This window comes from Maniola jurtina, chromosome 17, assembly GCF_905333055.1.
Source record: "Maniola jurtina chromosome 17, ilManJurt1.1, whole genome shotgun sequence".
Lineage (NCBI taxonomy): Eukaryota > Metazoa > Arthropoda > Insecta > Lepidoptera > Nymphalidae > Maniola > Maniola jurtina.
This window is the reverse complement of record NC_060045.1, coordinates 5110918-5128616: the sequence shown is the minus strand read 5'-3', so window position 1 is coordinate 5128616 and position 17699 is coordinate 5110918. Positions and strand designations below refer to the sequence as shown.

Below are 17699 nucleotides of genomic sequence, written 5' to 3'. Positions count from 1 at the left end.
TGCGATATCTCGCGGTCACGGTTTAGCTCGCTACTTCGATGTCACCTCCATTTAAAACAAATGTATGCAAACAGACAAGGGTGTAAATAAGTGTCAGAGCGATGACGAGCAACTTAACTGAGCATCCAGGGACGACTGAACCGACTTGTTCGCACGCGACATCCATGTAGATATAGCGAGATCGACTTCGAGGCAGCGACCGCGACCGCGAAGCATCTTCGGCATGTTTTTACCCAGAAATCTATTCTTGTAAACTACTATAGGATAAATAACGTAGAGATTATTGATCTTTTTTTTTTATATAGGCAGTTCGTTTTTAATAAAATTATTAAATAACCTATCACTAAGTTGTTTGAAAGAAATTTAAAATAAAAATTTATTTCATCTTGTATCACGTATGATGTCTCAAATAGTCTCATATTATTTTAATTCTATCATCAAACTAAGCATTATTTACTCAGTCAATAAACGAAACCCAAATGTTCGTTTGGGTTCCGTTGACGCTGAGTATCGAACTGCAACATCATCATCATCATGATCAATTCATGGAAGGCTCACTACAGAGCACGGGTCTCCTCTCAGAATGAGAAAGGATTTGGCCACAGACCTCCATACTGGCCAAGTTCGGATTGGTAGACTTCACAGATGAGAATATTATGAAGAACTCCAGGCATGCAGAGGTTTCTTTTTTTCTTCTCTCGTCTGGCTTTACACAAATTAGCCAATGTCAAGTTTGTAGTTATTTGCAAGTTAGGGAAACCATACAAGTATGGACTTCGTCTGCGCTGGCGCTCGCCGACACACGCGTGGCGCCCCTTTAGAGCGCTTTCCAGTCAGTTCCACCGCCAAAAAACAAAAACCGGCCACTCCTAACAAAAAAAAAAACAATCCAAAAAGGCACCGCACGCGCGCCAACACAGACGAAGTCCCTCCCCATGCAGAGGTTTGCAACATGCTCGAGCAGATTCACCACAGGTAAAAATAAAATAAAATAAATTGGATTATTAACTTTTTATTAATTTCAAAATTAATTTAATTGCATAATTTGTTTGTTTTACGGCCGTGTACGATTACCTTAGATCATATTTTGTCAAGATTTTGTACACAAAAATATTACAAAATTGACAAATCTAAAATGTCTAAAACATTAACGCTTTTTCTGCAACAATGCTATAGGATGCGTCTTGATTTGTCAATTTAGTTTTGTGGAGAACTAAATTAAGTACATAAATGCTTAGTTATTTATACAGTCTTGGACGGATGAATCAAACCGTTTTAAATATAGTTATAATTCTTATATAATAACTATTTAAAAGTATGTTGTAGCCCGATTCTAGAATTACCTACATCATGAAGCGCCCGGCACATTTCATAACATGAAATATTTGTAAACAGCACTTGCTTGCCGGCGTGTTTTTCCCGATGGACATATGGGGAAATAAAATTATACCTATTTTTTTGCGTACAAAATGAGATCCTAACTAAAATCATACTCTTGATATGACAGTTGAGACCGAGTAAAAACGGCGAGTGAGTTCTCATTTTGTGCAGACTATACAACAATTAGTAGGTCTCAGCTAGTAATTAAATAAAAATGAAATGATTGGTCATGCACTTTATGATGTGGTTTTTTTCTTCGATTGGGATCTAACTAACTATGTACTCACTAAGGGCCGAATTTTCAATCGTCAAATAACTTTTATCTCAGAAGTAAAGACATTTTGACAGATTTCCTATAGAAAAATCGGTTAAGTGCAAGTCGGACTCACATGCGAAGGGTTCCGTACCATCATACAATACATGATATACCTAACACCTTTATGTAGAACTCTGCAAGTTACTAACGGTCTGCACCATCTATATGTGATTTAGCGACTTAAATTTATTGAACACTTTTTTGTGTGATATAGGTAACCACAAATTCACGGTTTTTGGATATTTTCCTTTACTTGTGCTATAAGACGTACCTACCTGCCAAATTTCACGAGTCTACGTCAACGGGAAGTACCCTATAGGTTTTCTTGACAGACACGACAGACAGACGGATAACAAAGTGATCATATAAGGGTTTGGTTTTTCATTTTGAGATACAGAACCCTAAAAATGTTAAAACCTCATTCCTCAGATAAAAGATATTTTGATTGTAAAATCAGCCCTAAATATTATATACTAACTATAATATCACAATTATTCATTACATAATAGAAACAGTTCATTAATAAAAATTCAATCGCACAGGGTATGGTGTTCGAAGACTGTGTCATCAGCGATGAGGATGGTGTGATCGTCCGCGAAGTCCTGCGGCAGGTCGATTTGTGCTGTGAGCTCTTGTAAGCCTTCGATTAACTCGTTCAGTGACTCCTGTGGAAGTAATAATAACATTGGTACTAATTCAACTAAAAACTTATTTATTTACTCAAAAAGAGCTCAGAGCCCAGGGGCTTAAGCTCTTTTTGAGGAAATTTCGAAAACGGTTATCGAATCGGGGATCCAAGAGCTGGCAGCTACCTTGGGCAAAGAATTAAGTTTGGCCATGCAAAAGGGTAATGCTGCCAGCAGCTTGGGTACAACGCCTCACTGCGGTGGTCTTGATGAGGTTTTAGATTTAATTTATTTTATTTTAGTTTTTAATTTAATTTTTTTTTAAGTTTTAATTTAGATTTAAGTTTATTTTTTAGAATTGTAAGTTAAATTATGTAACGTAATAAAAAAACTAAATTTTAGAGTTTTTTTTTCTTACCAATGTAATAAGAAAATGACAGAACCCTAACCTAACAGGAACCTTTAACGGTGAAGGAAAAACCGTGAGGAAACCTGCATGCCTGGGAGTTCTTCATATTATTGTTCTCAAAAATATTTGAAGTCGGCAGATTCGCCAGCGTGGCGGACTATGACCTAATCCCTTCTCATTCTGAAAGGAGACCTGTGATCAGTAGTGGGCCGGTGAGGGCGGATTAGTCTACCATACCTTAGTTTCGTTAAATTCTTCGAGATAGCTTTCCAAGGCAGGGTCTTCTCCTTCAAAGGGTTCTGCTAACATCCTCAAATTGTCGGGCAGTAGCGATACATCCAACACTCCATTTGATTCACTTTTGAGTATTCTGAAAAAAATAAAATGTACACAGTTTTCTAAACTTCACCATTTTACTGTCTTAATCTTTTTGATATAAAATCTTAAGTCCAAGGCAAAACAAAACATGGCGCATAGGCAACAACCAAAAGCGGACGGACGCGCGCTATGATTCGCTGAGATGGTTTTATGTCATTCAAAAATAAAATTTCTGCGCAGGTACATCGGCGTAATTTATAAAAGTGATAGTACTATACGTAGTGATACGGTATAGTGCGAGTAACAATTTATGCCGAAGGAGCTCCAATACCTCTGCAATAAATACTACTATACCTATTCTTACATAGTTGTTTAGATTCTTGCTGGTTCTTCTCTTTAGGAAAGGCATTCCGAACCAGTGGTAGATGCTCTTGACGATTCAAAAGTACTTTAGACTACGTAAAAGTCTAATTGAATAAAAGTATTTTGAATTTGAATAGCATATACCTCAGTATCCTGCGCCTCGTGAACTCGGGGCCAGTGAGCACGGTGACGGTGGCCAGCGCCGTGGCGTCCGAGGCGCGCGCGCGGCGCTCCAGCCGCGCCCACGGCACGCTCAGCGACACGGTGTGCTGTGAGCGACGACTCATCACGCGACGATGCCCGTGCAGTTCCGATTCTTCCGCTAGGAATCTGTATTGTACTGCACAAAATAAACCACATTTTTAACCCCCGACCAAAAAAGAGGGGTGTTATAAGTTTGACGTGTGTATCTGCCTGTGGCATCGTAGCTCCTAAACTAATGAACCAATTTTTATTTAGTTTTTTTTTTATTGAAAGGTGGCTTGATCGAGAGTGTTCTTAGCTATAACCCAAGAAAATCGGTTCAGCCGTTTGAAAGTTATCAGCTCTTTTCTAGTTACTGTAACCTTCACTTGTCGGGGGTGTTATAAATTTTTAATTTACACTTGTTGTATTAGTACATATACTTGACGATATCATTGTACCGCTACATTTATCATACGCCATGAGCCCCGACCAACGGACGATGTCGATGCATGTCATTACTTACAGTTAAACTGCACGCGAGCGGAGAGGAAAGCGGGCGCGGAGGCTTTGTTGAAGAGGTTCAACTCTATACTGGCGCGCGACACTGCGCGCACGAGCGCCGTGTCGCCGTACGTCATGAGCCCCGACCAACGGACGCTGTCGTTGCTGGCACAGCCGTGAAGTTTGATCTGAATATATATTATTAAATATTAATACACATCACAAAACTAAGTAAAGTAAAATTATTAATTGAAACGTGATAAAAATAAATGAAAATTATGCAAAACAAGAGATAGGTACCTATAGGTATAACTACGTGAAAAAAAATTAATAATTTTAAAAATAGGCGCAATCTTCTTAGAAAACGAAAGTGCATAGTATGGGTGTTATTTCCGAGGGTTTTGGGGTACGGATTACGAAAATTACGTCTTGGTATGCCTTGAAATTTTATAATTTAAATTCAACACATGAAATAATTAGCAAACATATTCAGAGAGTAAAAAACTCACCTTTCTAGAATAATCGCTGTTCTTATCGAACACTAAATGCAAGGCCGCCGCGTGTGGCAGATAAGAATTCGGAGCGAAGACGATCGGCAACGGTCTGCATTCGCAGGGGCTGAACGACAGCACATACGTTCCTCTGGATTCAACGCCCGGACTATCCAACATGAATCCGTCCCCCATGATTTGACATCGGATTTGAATCTTCTGGTTTGTAGAGTTCTTCAAACTTATCTCTTTCCTGCCAGCGCGGACCCATGACATATTTTTGTAATTTGTTTTGATTGGGAAAGTTTTGGGTCTATCCGATCCGCCTACGATTTCAATTGCAGCTATGTTACCGTTTGATGTATCTTCTAATATCAATGTCCTGTAAAAAAAAAAATATGTCACTTTTATAAGTGGCTTGTTTAAACAAGTACATAGTTTTTAATCATAGCTTTATTTTATTAGGGTAGGTTACCGCCGCCCATGAGGCTTTGCAGGAAAGGAACGGAACAGCCAATGCATTACCCGCTATTGAGGTCGATCTGGCCCTTGGATGATCCCACATCAAAATCTGGTAGGAACACCACACAGGGGAAGTGGTTCAAATTGTGAGGAATTCCAGCCCAAAGATAAGAGCAAAACTCCATAATAATATGTGGCCTGATTTGTGCTTTATAGAGTACTAGAGGATGCCCGCGGCTTCGCCCGCGTGGATTTCAATTTTTTTAATCCCATAGGAACTCTTTGATTTTCCGGGATAAAAGTAGCCTATGTCCTTCCCCAGGATGTATCCCAAGTCTGTACCAAATTCATTAAAATTGGTTCAGCGGTTGGGCCGTGAAAACGTAGCAGACAGACACACAGACAGACAGACACACTTTTGCATTTATAATTTTAGTATGGATGAGTCTGTGCAAAGTACTACTTTGTCCTATTGAGTATTCCAAGTTTTTTGGTAGTTTTTTATTTTGCGGACAGATGAATTTTGTATATCTATCTATCTATCTTAAGCCTGTGACACAACTTACCCCTCATTCAAAGTATCAGGGGGTCCAAAATACACCAGTTTCAATTGGCTCGTACATCCAGGGCGTATCTCGACTTTGGTGGCGGATGCTTTGAAAGGATACTGCCCCTCAGTGCTGGTCTTACTCCGGAACTTCACCGCCCAAACACCAGTTATGGTACCCGTGTTGCACAAGTTTAGTATTATGGGTTCTAAAACAAATATTCAATTACTAGCTGATGCCCGCGACTACTTTCGCATGGATTTAGGTCTTTTAATAATCCTGTGGGAAATCTTTCATTTTCAGAGATAAAAGTAGCCTATTTAACTTTCTAGGTCTTAACTATATCATGCAAAAATCATATCGATCCGTTGCTCCGTTGCGGCGTGAACGTGGATAGAATTTAACTGTCGAAACACATGAGCGTCAAAGTAAAATGGACCTTATCTGCCTTGTTTGAAGGAAGACGGGTTTTCAGCATTTATATACAAGTAGTTAATGACCTGGTAGTGTGTAGTAGACCTTAATTCTAAGTACAATAGAATATTTAGTTTTAAGAGAGAGTCGTAATAAATCACACTTAGCGTAGCGTGGAGACGCGTTTGTGTTTCATTCTCCCCTCACCTCATTTTCCTCAGATTTTTAAAGACCTAAGCCCACGCAGTCATCAACTAGTTATACAGTAAGTTACAAGAAACATATTTACCGCTAGTAAGCAACAGCTTGCCGACCGGCGGCCGCACGGCTAGACTGGCGCTGCCCACTGCCCCGACGAGGCTCACTCTCTTCAGCACAGTGCCGATGCCGATCATTGCGACGTTGAGTCGTGGTCGCGGTCATCAACTAGTTATACAGTAAGTTACAAGAAACATATTTACCGCTAGTAAGCAACAGCTTGCCGACCGGCGGCCGCACGGCTAGACTGGCGCTGCCCACTGCCCCGACGAGGCTCACTCTCTTCAGCACAGTGCCGATGCCGATCATTGCGACGTTGAGTCGTGGTCGCGGTCATCAACTAGTTATACAGTAAGTTACAAGAAACATATTTACCGCTAGTAAGCAACAGCTTGCCGACCGGCGGCCGCACGGCTAGACTGGCGCTGCCCACTGCCCCGACGAGGCTCACTCTCTTCAGCACAGTGCCGATGCCGATCATTGCGACGTTGAGTCGTGGTCGCGGTCATCAACTAGTTATACAGTAAGTTACAAGAAACATATTTACCGCTAGTAAGCAACAGCTTGCCGACCGGCGGCCGCACGGCTAGACTGGCGCTGCCCACTGCCCCGACGAGGCTCACTCTCTTCAGCACAGTGCCGATGCCGATCATTGCGACGTTGAGTCGTGGTCGCGGTCATCAACTAGTTATACAGTAAGTTACAAGAAACATATTTACCGCTAGTAAGCAACAGCTTGCCGACCGGCGGCCGCACGGCTAGACTGGCGCTGCCCACTGCCCCGACGAGGCTCACTCTCTTCAGCACAGTGCCGATGCCGATCATTGCGACGTTGAGTCGTGGTCGCGGTCATCAACTAGTTATACAGTAAGTTACAAGAAACATATTTACCGCTAGTAAGCAACAGCTTGCCGACCGGCGGCCGCACGGCTAGACTGGCGCTGCCCACTGCCCCGACGAGGCTCACTCTCTTCAGCACAGTGCCGATGCCGATCATTGCGACGTTGAGTCGTGGTCGCGGTCATCAACTAGTTATACAGTAAGTTACAAGAAACATATTTACCGCTAGTAAGCAACAGCTTGCCGACCGGCGGCCGCACGGCTAGACTGGCGCTGCCCACTGCCCCGACGAGGCTCACTCTCTTCAGCACAGTGCCGATGCCGATCATTGCGACGTTGAGTCGTGGTCGCGGTCATCAACTAGTTATACAGTAAGTTACAAGAAACATATTTACCGCTAGTAAGCAACAGCTTGCCGACCGGCGGCCGCACGGCTAGACTGGCGCTGCCCACTGCCCCGACGAGGCTCACTCTCTTCAGCACAGTGCCGATGCCGATCATTGCGACGTTGAGTCGTGGTCGCGGTCATCAACTAGTTATACAGTAAGTTACAAGAAACATATTTACCGCTAGTAAGCAACAGCTTGCCGACCGGCGGCCGCACGGCTAGACTGGCGCTGCCCACTGCCCCGACGAGGCTCACTCTCTTCAGCACAGTGCCGATGCCGATCATTGCGACGTTGAGTCGTGGTCGCGGTCATCAACTAGTTATACAGTAAGTTACAAGAAACATATTTACCGCTAGTAAGCAACAGCTTGCCGACCGGCGGCCGCACGGCTAGACTGGCGCTGCCCACTGCCCCGACGAGGCTCACTCTCTTCAGCACAGTGCCGATGCCGATCATTGCGACGTTGAGTCGTGGTCGCGGTCATCAACTAGTTATACAGTAAGTTACAAGAAACATATTTACCGCTAGTAAGCAACAGCTTGCCGACCGGCGGCCGCACGGCTAGACTGGCGCTGCCCACTGCCCCGACGAGGCTCACTCTCTTCAGCACAGTGCCGATGCCGATCATTGCGACGTTGAGTCGTGGTCGCGGTCATCAACTAGTTATACAGTAAGTTACAAGAAACATATTTACCGCTAGTAAGCAACAGCTTGCCGACCGGCGGCCGCACGGCTAGACTGGCGCTGCCCACTGCCCCGACGAGGCTCACTCTCTTCAGCACAGTGCCGATGCCGATCATTGCGACGTTGAGTCGTGGTCGCGGTCATCAACTAGTTATACAGTAAGTTACAAGAAACATATTTACCGCTAGTAAGCAACAGCTTGCCGACCGGCGGCCGCACGGCTAGACTGGCGCTGCCCACTGCCCCGACGAGGCTCACTCTCTTCAGCACAGTGCCGATGCCGATCATTGCCACCACGAGAGTGCTCTCGAACGTGGCCGTTTGATCCATTTGATCATCTATTTCACAAGTTATATTTCACTTAATATATAGTCCGGATTTAAAAATCAGTATGTATGTATGTATGTATATACTTTATTGCAACCCAAAACACAAATGACAGGTTACAAAAAAGGAAAGAAAACTTAAAATGTAGGTACAAAAAGGCAGTTAAAGGTGTCCGTTTATGACAAATCGAAAAAAACGTTTTGAAATGAGGATTTCGCTGCTTATTTGGATAAAAATGTCACAAGATGTAGTTGTATAGAGTTCGCAGAAGAAGTAGTCCTACCAGAACATGACTGTGTGTGTGTATATAAAAACAGATCTTAGCTAGTGATTAACTCATTTACTCTAGGTCACTTTAATAATAAGCGTGCGATATGGAATTTCAATTAAAAATATCGCTATATGTAACAATATAATTAAATATTTATAAATGTTTCGGAAAAATCTCGTATATCTGTATATCAAATTGATAAGTCTGTAACAGCCGTGATAGCCTAGTAATGACGTCCACCTATTCGGGAAATCTCGGGTTCGATTCCGGGCACGAATCTCTATCTTTTCGAAGTTACGTACGTTTTAAGCAATTAAATATCACTTGCTTAATTATCTTATTTTAACGGTGAAGGAAACACCGTGAAAAAACCTGCGTGCTTGAGAGTTGTCCATAATGTTCTCAAATGTGTGCTAAGTCTGCCAATCCACGCTTGGCCAGTGGGGCAGACCATAGCCTAAGCACCTCTCATTCTGAGACGAGACCCTTACTAGTGGGTCAGCAAAGAGTTGGTCATGATGAAGTTATATAATCATGCAAAAGTGTATATTTTATGGGATAGATACTCACTCATTTTCAATTCAGCTAACTTCGGCGAGGTAAATGTTATAGCAACCTTAATAGCATTGCCACTGCTTAGTCTACACAGTTGTTTACTAATTCCCTTCTTAGCATTCGCTTGACCCTCATCTACACACCGAGAACGATCCGTGAGCACCTTATTGATATCATTCTTCTTAATTTCTTGAACAGCCTTGATATAGAACATGTTTTCTTTCATTGGAATCGATAATTCTAATTGTAAGTCAACTGGGCAGTCACTTATGAGTACAAAATATTTGGTGAGTGAAGATTTTTCTTGTATCGGTGGGAAGGTAACTCTGTTCACCCCATCGCAAGACAGTGCTTGTATCATAGGCAGCTTGAAGCTAACTTCCACGTTTTCTTTATATTCAGCCTCAATATCTATCGAGGTATCTTTGAGGAACAATGTAAATGGTAAGGATCTATCCATTTCTATGTTAGAAGTGATGTTGATCGTGAGTTTCTCGGTTTTTCTCGGCGACAGGAGTAGAGGGTGGCGCGGTAACTCGATACTCAGATGCTGGCTAATGTTGGGCAGATCGTCGAACTGGAGCCTTCCGGTCAGCCAATTGTCGGTTAGCATTGTCACTGAGATGATAACAGTGACGCTTACACCTGCGTATGGTAAATTTTGTTACTGTTATAGATCATATTATGTTTTTTTATTTTTCAAAAGCATAAAGTGGCTTTCATAGTTAGGTTACCGAAAAAGTTGATCATAATACCAAATTGTTATTCACAAAATAAATGATAGGATGCATAATACACAAAAGAAAGAACTTACCAACAAAACCTTCGACACGACTCGTTGTGATTGCCGCCCATGGCTCTGTAAAATCCATATTAATATTATTAATACAAAATTGTGTCTGTTTGCTAGCTGTAACCAGACAAAACAAAGAAACTAGAAACTAAAAACAATTGTATGCAAAGGCCTTATTGCTCAGACCAATCTCCAACAGGCAACCTTTGGTGAAGATTTGGTACAGAGACAATGCCGGGGACATTGCAACATAGGCTACTTTTTGTCCTGGAAAATCAAAAAGTTCCCACGGAATTTTTAATAAGCTAAAGCTAAGTCGCGGTCATCATCTAGTAATAAACAATTTACAATCATACATATATAAAAGTTTTATTTATCTTTGGTTGACAAAATTAAAAAATATACCATGTTTGATGCGTCCGTCATAGTAGAATTTCAAAAAACACGCGGCTAAGTGCGAGTCAGACACGCGCACTGAGGGTTCTGTACTCAGGTATTTTTTCCAACATTTTGCACGATAAATCCAAAATTTTGTGCATAAAAATAAACAAAAATCTGTTTTAGAATGTACAGGTAAATGATATATATGATATTTCATATGATATCCAACTTGGTATAGTTATCTTACTTTGAAAATTGAAACATATTTTAATTTTTTTTTTTAATGATGTGACCACAATTTCGCGATTTTCAGATTTATTCCTGTAGTTGTGCTATAGACCTACCTACCTACCTGCCAAATTTCATGATTCTAGGGCAACGGGAAGTACCCTATAGGTTTCTTGACAGACACGACGGACAGACAAACAGACAACAACGTGATCCTATAAGGGTTCCGCTTTTCCTTTTGAGGTACGGAACCCTACAAAAATGCCAATTGAAATCGTATCGGCAGTAGTTATGTAAGTAAATAGAGTTTCATCAGAACAATTTAATCATGAGCTATCATGCTGTTAATATTTAATTAGTAATTAGACATTTTAATTAATAATATAAAACTTTTAAATGCTACAGGCAGGTATTAGTTTTGTTTTAGTAGTAGTAGTTTTAGTGATATCCCCCACGTAAGCGAAGCGAGGCCCACAAACCTTCAGCCAGCTGCTCTCGAGTGAAGCGCTTTCGGCAAAGCACCTCCTCCCAATTTACGGAATTATCTAACTCCCTATACTTTATAGTCGGGGAGGGGATGCGAGACGCGTTAGCGTCGCCTGAAACTAAGCGTTATAACTTGTCACCATGACGTGCCTTCGTCTTCTTTGTAATAGTTTTCCCCGGCGTTTTGAGCAAGGGCTCAATTGCGGTAGAATTACAGCTACAATGCTCGCTCACTATTGGCTACAATGCATTGTTGCAACAAGAATACGATAAATCCAACCAATCACAACAATTGCGATTGTAATAAAGATTGGATGCAGGTTTTCCGGAATCGAACCGCAGGTAGTGTGACTGCTGCAGTGGGACGTTCAGTCACACTGATTGGTTGACGCTCTTGCGCTATTTGTTAAAATGCATTGTTGCAGCAAATATACTATAAATTAAGCCAACCACAACAATTATTCAGCTTTTAATGTCATGGGCAGACTTTATAATCTGATAGACTACAAGTTCTTAAGAAGCGACCAGTTAAAGGGCTAGAGTATTATTTCATTAAATAACTATTTCATTTTGTAATAACGTCACACAGGCACCGATAGAAAGTTCTACTTTGTTAATAGATAGCTACCACACAAAGTGACACAACCTTTCTAAAATATTTGAATGAAAGCAGACAAAAAGCATATTGAAGAAAAAATATTAATTTAAACAAATTAACCAAATTAAGCAACTAATATAGAACAGAAAGATAACGCTACATACACATAATTTAATTTTTTGATTTAATTTAATCAGTTTCCTAATCCTTAAATTCACTTCTCTATCTAAGTTCATTTATTTACTCCCAGTAAGAATTTAGATGAACTTATACTACTGAGAAAAAAAGTTACTCACTAGTTCAATGGTTGAACTAAACAGTTAACTAGTGGGAACAAGCGATAATTTATACATACCTTTGCTAATAGAGAGTGGACTGCTCCCAGATTTGAAACTGGCAATATTATCTTGTACAGTACTGAGGGTAGTCTGGCTTCTGCTCGACGGTGATTTAGAGCGGGTCATTCTAGGGCTTTTTAACTCTTCTTCGTCATTTTGACTTTGTGTAGAAGAACGGGTGACAGTTATACTTGGATTTACGTTTTTTCCACTTAATTTGAGTTTTTCAACTGAAATCACAGTATTTAGAGTGCCTGAAGAACTTGCTGTGTCTGCGTTTTTAGTGTCTCTGAGATTTGTTACATATATCTCCTTATTTGAATCTTTATTCTCCAGAATATTGACCTGCAGTTCTGTTAGAGGTTGCTTTTTGTTAACTTGTTTGGCGCGATTGTTTAGTTTCATCATTTCAGATATGCTGATGTTTGATTCCTTCCCTGAAAATAGGTAAATAGAGACATTTTAATTCTTAGTTAATTCTTAGTTACAGTGAATTTAAAATCACGGTCAGTTTATATCCTTACCTAAATAGTCGGCAATTTTAGAAATACTCAACGAATTCTCCATAGAATAATCAGTATCATCAGATGCCAAGTTCATAGTCTGCACATTTCTCAGCAACATATCCGTGGGCTTGGTTGTACTCATATACGGTTTCTGACTTGACATCTGATTTATTGTCTTACTACCCCCTATAGGCAGTTTAGGAACAGTATTTGTAACTTTATTAGGTGGGGATTTTGGTAAGGCAAAGACGGGTGAATCTCCTTTGCTTGGGAACAAATTGGTTGCAATGGGCTTTTCCTGAGGCTGAGGGCTTTTCTTTTCGCGTGGCTGTCTAACTGGCACACAGTCCAAGTTTTGATCCATATTGTAGGTACTGTTTGGATTAATTTGTAAGGCATCTTGAAATCCCAGTGGTGATACTGAAAAATTACAATAGTAGAAAAACCGGCCAAGTGCGAGTCAGACTCGCGCACCGAGGCTTCCGTACTCGGGTATTTTTCCAACATTTAATCAAAATCATTAATTAAAATGCGTAAAAATAAATAAAAATCTGTTTTAGAATGTACAGATAACGCTCTTTCATATGATACCCCACTTGGTATAGTTATCTTACTTTTAAAATTTTATTGAAAGTACTATTATTTGTTCATGAACATATTTTAATTATTTTTTTGTGATGTGACCACAAATTCATGGTTTTCTGATTTTTTTTCTTTACTTACTTGTGCTATAAGACCTACCTACCTGCCTTTCATGATTCTTTTATTCACTGAATCACATTTAATTAAATTACGTTAGGACTATGTACATATGTGTATTTTTGAAACTAATAAATATATTTTTTTGGCACTGGTGTTTTCTTTTCCTTTTTCCTCTTCATTTAGTTTGCCCATTGGCATAGGTCTCCTCCATATATGTGTCCTACATATAAATATGTGATTGTAGTCAAATAAAAAACCTAACTTACCCTCTGTAATGCTTGCCCCCCTATCTGGGCTGTCAGTGTGACTAAGTATTTTTCCAAATTCAGGACATCGATTCTTGAAATATGCTGATATGTTTGTCCCAGTCATGCTAAAGTTCAAAATATTAACAAAATTATTTACTTATTATATTTACTGTTAAATTAAGTAAATATTATAGTGAAGTGGCTAGAATGATAAAATTGATATATCAGTCAGTCAGATTTTTGTCAGTGTACACTTAGAGAACCTCTTCTTTTCTTGTTTGGTGGCTTTTTGTAGTGCCAATCTAGCACAATGCACTTCGCTAGTGTCAAGTTAAGAGAACCTTGTTAGCATAATGAAACAGTCCAGCAATTTCTATTATTGTCATGTTGGAAATTGCTGGTGTCTTTGTTGGTGTTTCATTGCGTATCGAAAAGAGGCAATTGATATTTTGTTTTTTTAATAATGAACTAATTTTCGAGCAAAGGAGAAAACCCTATTGGAATAAGAGCCCGCGAGGGCCAGTCCTTAGAAATTTTATAAAAGCTGAAAGTTTCCCTGCGTATTGTCCCCAACACAGGGAGAAACAATCAGCATCTATGACGTTTGGTTCATGGTGGCTTCAGTGTAATTTTTTTTATATATTTTCTTAAGAATACTATTAGAAATCACGTCATACATTGCTAGACCCGTATTAGAATCATGGCAACTCTCTACAAGACACCCTCAAACTTTAACAATTGTTAAAGTTTCAGCTTTTATGAAATAATGTAGGTCTGGCCCTCGCGGACTTACAATAATATATGCAGAAAGTGTTTCAGGCTCAACTTGTGCGCAAATAAAACAAATAACACTTACGACATGCTGTCCTGAATGTTGATTTGAGCACTCTGTGGTACAGGCAAGCGCCCTTCCTTCATTACAAATGATGCTTCTGCAGCAGTTAAATCTTTCTGAAATTCCAATTTATTTACTAACTAGCTTATGTCTGAGACTTTAACAGTTTTTTAAAAATCCAAAAAATAAATAAATCAATCAATGAATGATATTCATCATCAACCATCAAAAAAAATTATTGAAAAATCTTATTACAATGTAAATGTATATTATAAACTAGAGGATACCCACGACTTCGTCCGCGTGGATTTAGGTTTTTAAAGATCCTGTGGGAACTCTTTGATATTCCGGGATAAAAAGTAGCTTATGTCTGTCCCCAGGATATAAGCTAACACTGTACCAAATGTCAGAATCGGTTAAACTGTTGGGCAGTGAAAAGGTAGCAGACAGACAGACACACTTTCGCATTTATAATATTAGTATGGATGATAAGAAACCTTGGGTATGAGTTGCGTTAAGCTTTGATAGTTCTAATAAGTCTTTGTGATTTTATGAAGTGGTGATACTAAAAAATACCTGGTTGGGTTTGTTGTGGGCTCTTTTCGACCCTGGGCATGTTTGAAACTTTTTACTTTAAAATTAATTATTACCATTACATTATTATCTTACAAATCCAACAAGTGACTATCAAAAAGTGTACAATGTTACCTATTTTGAATTAATGATTTGACTTTGATTTTAGGCTTATTTTGTGGTTTAACATAATGTTATGTGGGTTAAAATATTGATTATATAAAATCATCATATAAATAGTGATAAATATCTGTGGTCTACCTACTATGTACATCATAATATTTTGTTAGTTGGATGTTCTTTACTCAGTAAATTGATTATTATCAAAATAGTGACAGTGTACCTTAGAGTGAAAGGAATAATTAGTAGCAATAGAGTGTCTCATCAGGTCCTGTATTTCACAAGTCTGCTTGTCCATGTGGCTTGTGATATTGTCCAAGGACATTGAGTGACGGCCATACTCTTCAAAAGCCCTAGAGGACCCAGGGTCACTATTGGCATTATCTGCTTCTGTGGATCGGCCTGTCATTTCACCAGGATTGAAGGCATTCTGAAATTCATTAAAAATACTCTTCATTTACAGCTTCTCTCACTAGTCACTACCAAGGGTCACTGGTAGAGATTTCTTGTAAAAATAAAGTGCTTTCCAGAGTAGGTACTTTTATAATTTTTTGGTAAAAATAAATAAATAAAAAAGTAAACTAATCTCTAAATTCTCTGAAATTTAGAGATTATTTTCCTATTGTGTTTATTTAGTTAGTATTAGTTTACTCATTTTACTTTTATTTAAGTGTCTTCAAGTTGGACCTATGTCCCTGCACAAGTGCAAGTCAGAGTCGCTGATAGACAGACAGAAAGACTTAGTACAACACTGAGTTCCGTTCGTTAGACCCCTTAAAATTAAGAAGACATTTATGTTTTGTCTTTAATTTTAACTTTCAGTTGTTGCAATTAATTTATTTGATTTCTATTTCACAAAAATTGAGAAACAAGAAAAAATATTGTCATTGGTAAATGACAAAGATCTTTCATACAAAAATATTGCTTAGATGCTTTCAGAGTGTTTAATGCTGTTAATCTTTTTAAAAACTTTAGTTGCACCATTATTCTAAAGCTGAAAACTAGTAAAACATATGTTCACTAAGATTTCACAATTTAACATAACTTCTTTATTAGCAAACATACAAATAATATAATTAATAGGTACTTACTGATTTGCTCAATGAAATACTTGCAAGACCAGATTCACCAAAACCTGCAATAATAATGGTGAGAGTTCAAAATTATGCTTATTGCAATTTTAAAAAGCTTTTTAATGTGGAAAATTTGATAGACTAAGAATCTCCAAAATTATTATCAGAGAAGGTATAACACAAGAAATTACCTTCGATATTTTCCAAGTCGAGTATTCCAGACGATACACAGTTAGTGTCTGTTTGGTTAAAAGTTGTTTGATCACGCCCGACAGCACTAAAAATGAACAATATAACAATATATTGCCAAATACCGAAAAGATTTGTAATGAAAAAACGATATTTTAATAATAAGATCTCACCTTTCAGTTTCATCATTAGTTGTCAGCACTCGGCGGTGCAAATTGAATGACTTGTCTTCGGCAAAATGAATCAATCGCTGGATCTTATTCGGGGTTAAAGCATTATCCATTATACTTAATATACTTTAAAAACTTGCGAAAAATCAAAACATTTCCTTTGCCACACTTCACCAGTTAATTGCCGTTGAAATTCAAATATGACAAATGCATTTTTGACAAAGTCACTTCACTGTAATTCTTTTTTTTTCTCGTCTGGCTTTACACTGATTAGTCAATGTCAAGTTTTTAGATAATTACAAGTTGGGGAAACTATATGTTTATGTAGTATGGACTGTACCGGCGCTCGCCGTCATCGCGGCGCCCCTTTAGAGCGCTCCCCAGTCAGTTCCACCACCAATAAATACCAGCAGAACACAAAAACCGGCCACTTCTAACAAAAAAACACTCCAAAAAGGCATAACACGCGCGCCAGCAAACGCCACCACAGACGAAGTCCACTGCATGCAATTCTTGCAGTTATTTATTGCCAGTTAAGAAAATTTGCATAAAATGAAGAGTTTCCCAATGGTTTTCTACTTTCCTTGGCTAGAAACGGGTAACATTGATATAATAACAGCGGCAAAGTACAGGGGCTTATCAGGATGCCACTTTTGCGAAGTTATGAAATTAGGTGGTCCAAGAGGTATCTAAATTCTAAACAATCAATTTGCAATACTAAAGAAAAGATAAAAAGGTGCGGATGTTTTTTTAAATTAGACTTGTGCTATGAAAAAGTTACCATACAATTTTGGCCTTTGTGAATTGTTGTTACTATAATTTTTGAAAATATATAACCGCAAATCTTTCCTATGAAATGTATTCTAAGCTATCCCAGTACCTACCTACCCTACCAAATCTTATAACCATGTCTCCTCCCAGAATGAAAAGGGATTGCCCATAATCCACCACACTGCTCAAGTGTGGATTGACAGACTTCACACAACTTTGAGAATATATTGGAGAACTCTAAGCCTCGGACGGGCAGGGTTTTTCGTCACTGTTAAAGCCAGTGATATTAATTGCTTAAAACGCACATACCTAACTCCTAAAAGTTAGAGGTGTGTGCTCTGAATCGAACC

The 17699-nt window shown here is 39.1% G+C and overlaps 1 protein-coding gene across 2 annotated transcripts; it reads right to left on the bottom strand.

Annotated features, from left to right (window-relative positions):
• Positions 1–2015: 2015 nt before the first annotated feature.
• On the bottom strand, positions 2016–16771 carry LOC123873762. 2 transcript variants are annotated; one of them, XM_045918780.1, is made up of 18 exons: positions 16582–16771; positions 16411–16496; positions 16238–16281; positions 15370–15576; positions 14475–14569; positions 13637–13743; positions 12687–13088; positions 12180–12599; positions 11220–11345; positions 10153–10197; positions 9354–9983; positions 8368–8523; positions 5619–5808; positions 4609–4972; positions 4122–4287; positions 3557–3752; positions 2969–3101; positions 2016–2361 (listed from the first exon to the last, which is right to left on the bottom strand). In XM_045918780.1, the coding sequence occupies exons 1-18, from the start codon at positions 16689–16691 to the stop codon at positions 2227–2229; spliced, it is 3612 nt and encodes a 1203-aa protein (XP_045774736.1). In that variant the 5' UTR covers positions 16692–16771; the 3' UTR covers positions 2016–2226. The 2 variants fall into 2 exon arrangements, with proteins under 2 accessions (XP_045774736.1, XP_045774737.1); XM_045918781.1 differs by lacking the exon at positions 11220–11345.
• Positions 16772–17699: the final 928 nt, after the last annotated feature.

Excerpts from the sequence above, each read along its gene's own strand:
- LOC123873762 (XM_045918780.1), bottom strand. The coding sequence starts at position 16,691 with ATGGATAATGCTTTAACCCCGAATAAGATCCAGCGATTGATTCATTTT. Across the intron at positions 13,744-14,474 it reads AACATTCAGGACAGCATGTC|CATGACTGGGACAAACATAT; the intron begins GTAAGTGTTATT and ends TTTGAACTTTAG. Across the intron at positions 2,362-2,968 it reads AAGAATTTAACGAAACTAAG|GAGTCACTGAACGAGTTAAT; the intron begins GTATGGTAGACT and ends TTACTTCCACAG.